General features: G+C 42.3%; 1 protein-coding gene across 1 annotated transcript; it reads right to left on the minus strand.

Annotated features, from left to right (window-relative positions):
• Positions 1-331: 331 nt before the first annotated feature.
• LOC118018753 (keratin-associated protein 26-1) lies at positions 332-886 on the minus strand. Its single transcript, XM_035017494.1, has one exon. The coding sequence runs from the start codon at positions 881-883 to the stop codon at positions 332-334; it is 552 nt and encodes a 183-aa protein (XP_034873385.1). The 5' UTR covers positions 884-886.
• Positions 887-1,448: the final 562 nt, after the last annotated feature.

Genomic DNA, 1,448 nt, shown 5'->3' on the forward strand with positions numbered 1-1,448 from the left:
GCACTTGAGGTTGGTCATTTCTGTGTTCAAATGAAATAATGAAAGACAAACTGAAGAACCAGATTCTTAATTTCTGACTTAATCTCACTTATTACAACATGAACCAAATAAATTCTTCCCACACCCGAGTGACATTGAACAGCATTGTAAATCAAATAATTTTATGCCAAGGAGAGATGCAAAAAAGATAAAAATAGGAAAGGAGCAGCTCGAATTACATCTCAGGCAGACTAAAAGCAAGAAAAGGAACTACTAGGAAAGAAGCACAAGTCCACAGAGTTTGAATTTTTGTCCTGGATCCTTGGCGTGATTATTAACTGGAACAAAGAAGCTACTGGCCTCCCAGCGCAGAGCAAGATGGACGGCAAGTACTGAACACGTGGCTCAGAGGCTGGCATCCAGCGAAAACAGGACGCAGAGGTCTGAGGCTGCTGGGTACAATGCTCAGTGGTTGAGGACCACAGGGCAAAAAACCCACAGGGCGGCATCCATAAGTGAGGAGACTCAGGGGTCGGCTGCTGCTGGACACATAGCTCAGAGGTCTATAGGATATGGGGAGGCAGGAGCCAGAGTTATAAGAAGCAGCAGGAAGAAAAGAAGTTCCATGGCAGGGTCTGGACACGTAGTAAGTAGTAGAAGGGTAGCAAGATGTTTCACAGTTGCTGGGATCACAGTGGGCTGGCAGGCAACTGGTTGGTTCACTGCAGCTCTCTTGGCAGTTGTCCAGAGACTGGAGATGGTCTTGACAGTTACTAGGCAAGCAGAGGACATCACCACAGCTCACACCCGTAGAGCAGAGGGCAATGGAGGAGGTGAGAGGAATATGGCAGGGACTTCTGAGGGATCCCAAGCTGTAGTTTGCAGAGCAGTTGTGGCAAGACATAGTGAGGTTTCAAAAGCAGGCTGCAGTTGAATGGGAAGAAGCGAGTGTTTCCCCTCATTTGGCTTGATCCCTTATATATCCCTAGAAAGGTGGTGATTGTGTATACAGACTCTTCCTCCTTGTAGGAAGCTGCATCAGAACCCTCCATTATAGCCCCAGAAGTGGTACTCCCATGTCCCATAAACCTGGATGTTCCTTCCATTGATTGAGTATATCTATAAGGAAGTGTGACTGAATTTTAATAGTATCTCTCCTTCTTAAATTATCCAATGAAAACAGACGCGTTTGAAGGTCATTCACATAATCCAAGTATAACCACCACTACATAAACATTCTTAGAATTCCTCTCTTGGAATTGCTTTTAAAAGTTGTAGCAAAATTCTTTGGAGGAAAAGAAATTGTAGTAAAATTCTTTGAAACAATGGCAAATTAGCTCTCTTTGAGGGGAAATTCTATTCTTTTTTGAAATTGTCACTAGTAAGAAACTTGAAAAGCAAGTATGTTGTAAAAGAATGTGAAAAATTCTTTATTTTTTTATTTTTTGATTTATTTTATTTTATTATGT

This window comes from Mirounga leonina, unplaced genomic scaffold (assembly GCF_011800145.1).
Source record: "Mirounga leonina isolate KUSES-001 unplaced genomic scaffold, KU_Mleo_1.0 Mir_172, whole genome shotgun sequence".
NCBI classification, from domain to species: domain Eukaryota; kingdom Metazoa; phylum Chordata; class Mammalia; order Carnivora; family Phocidae; genus Mirounga; species Mirounga leonina.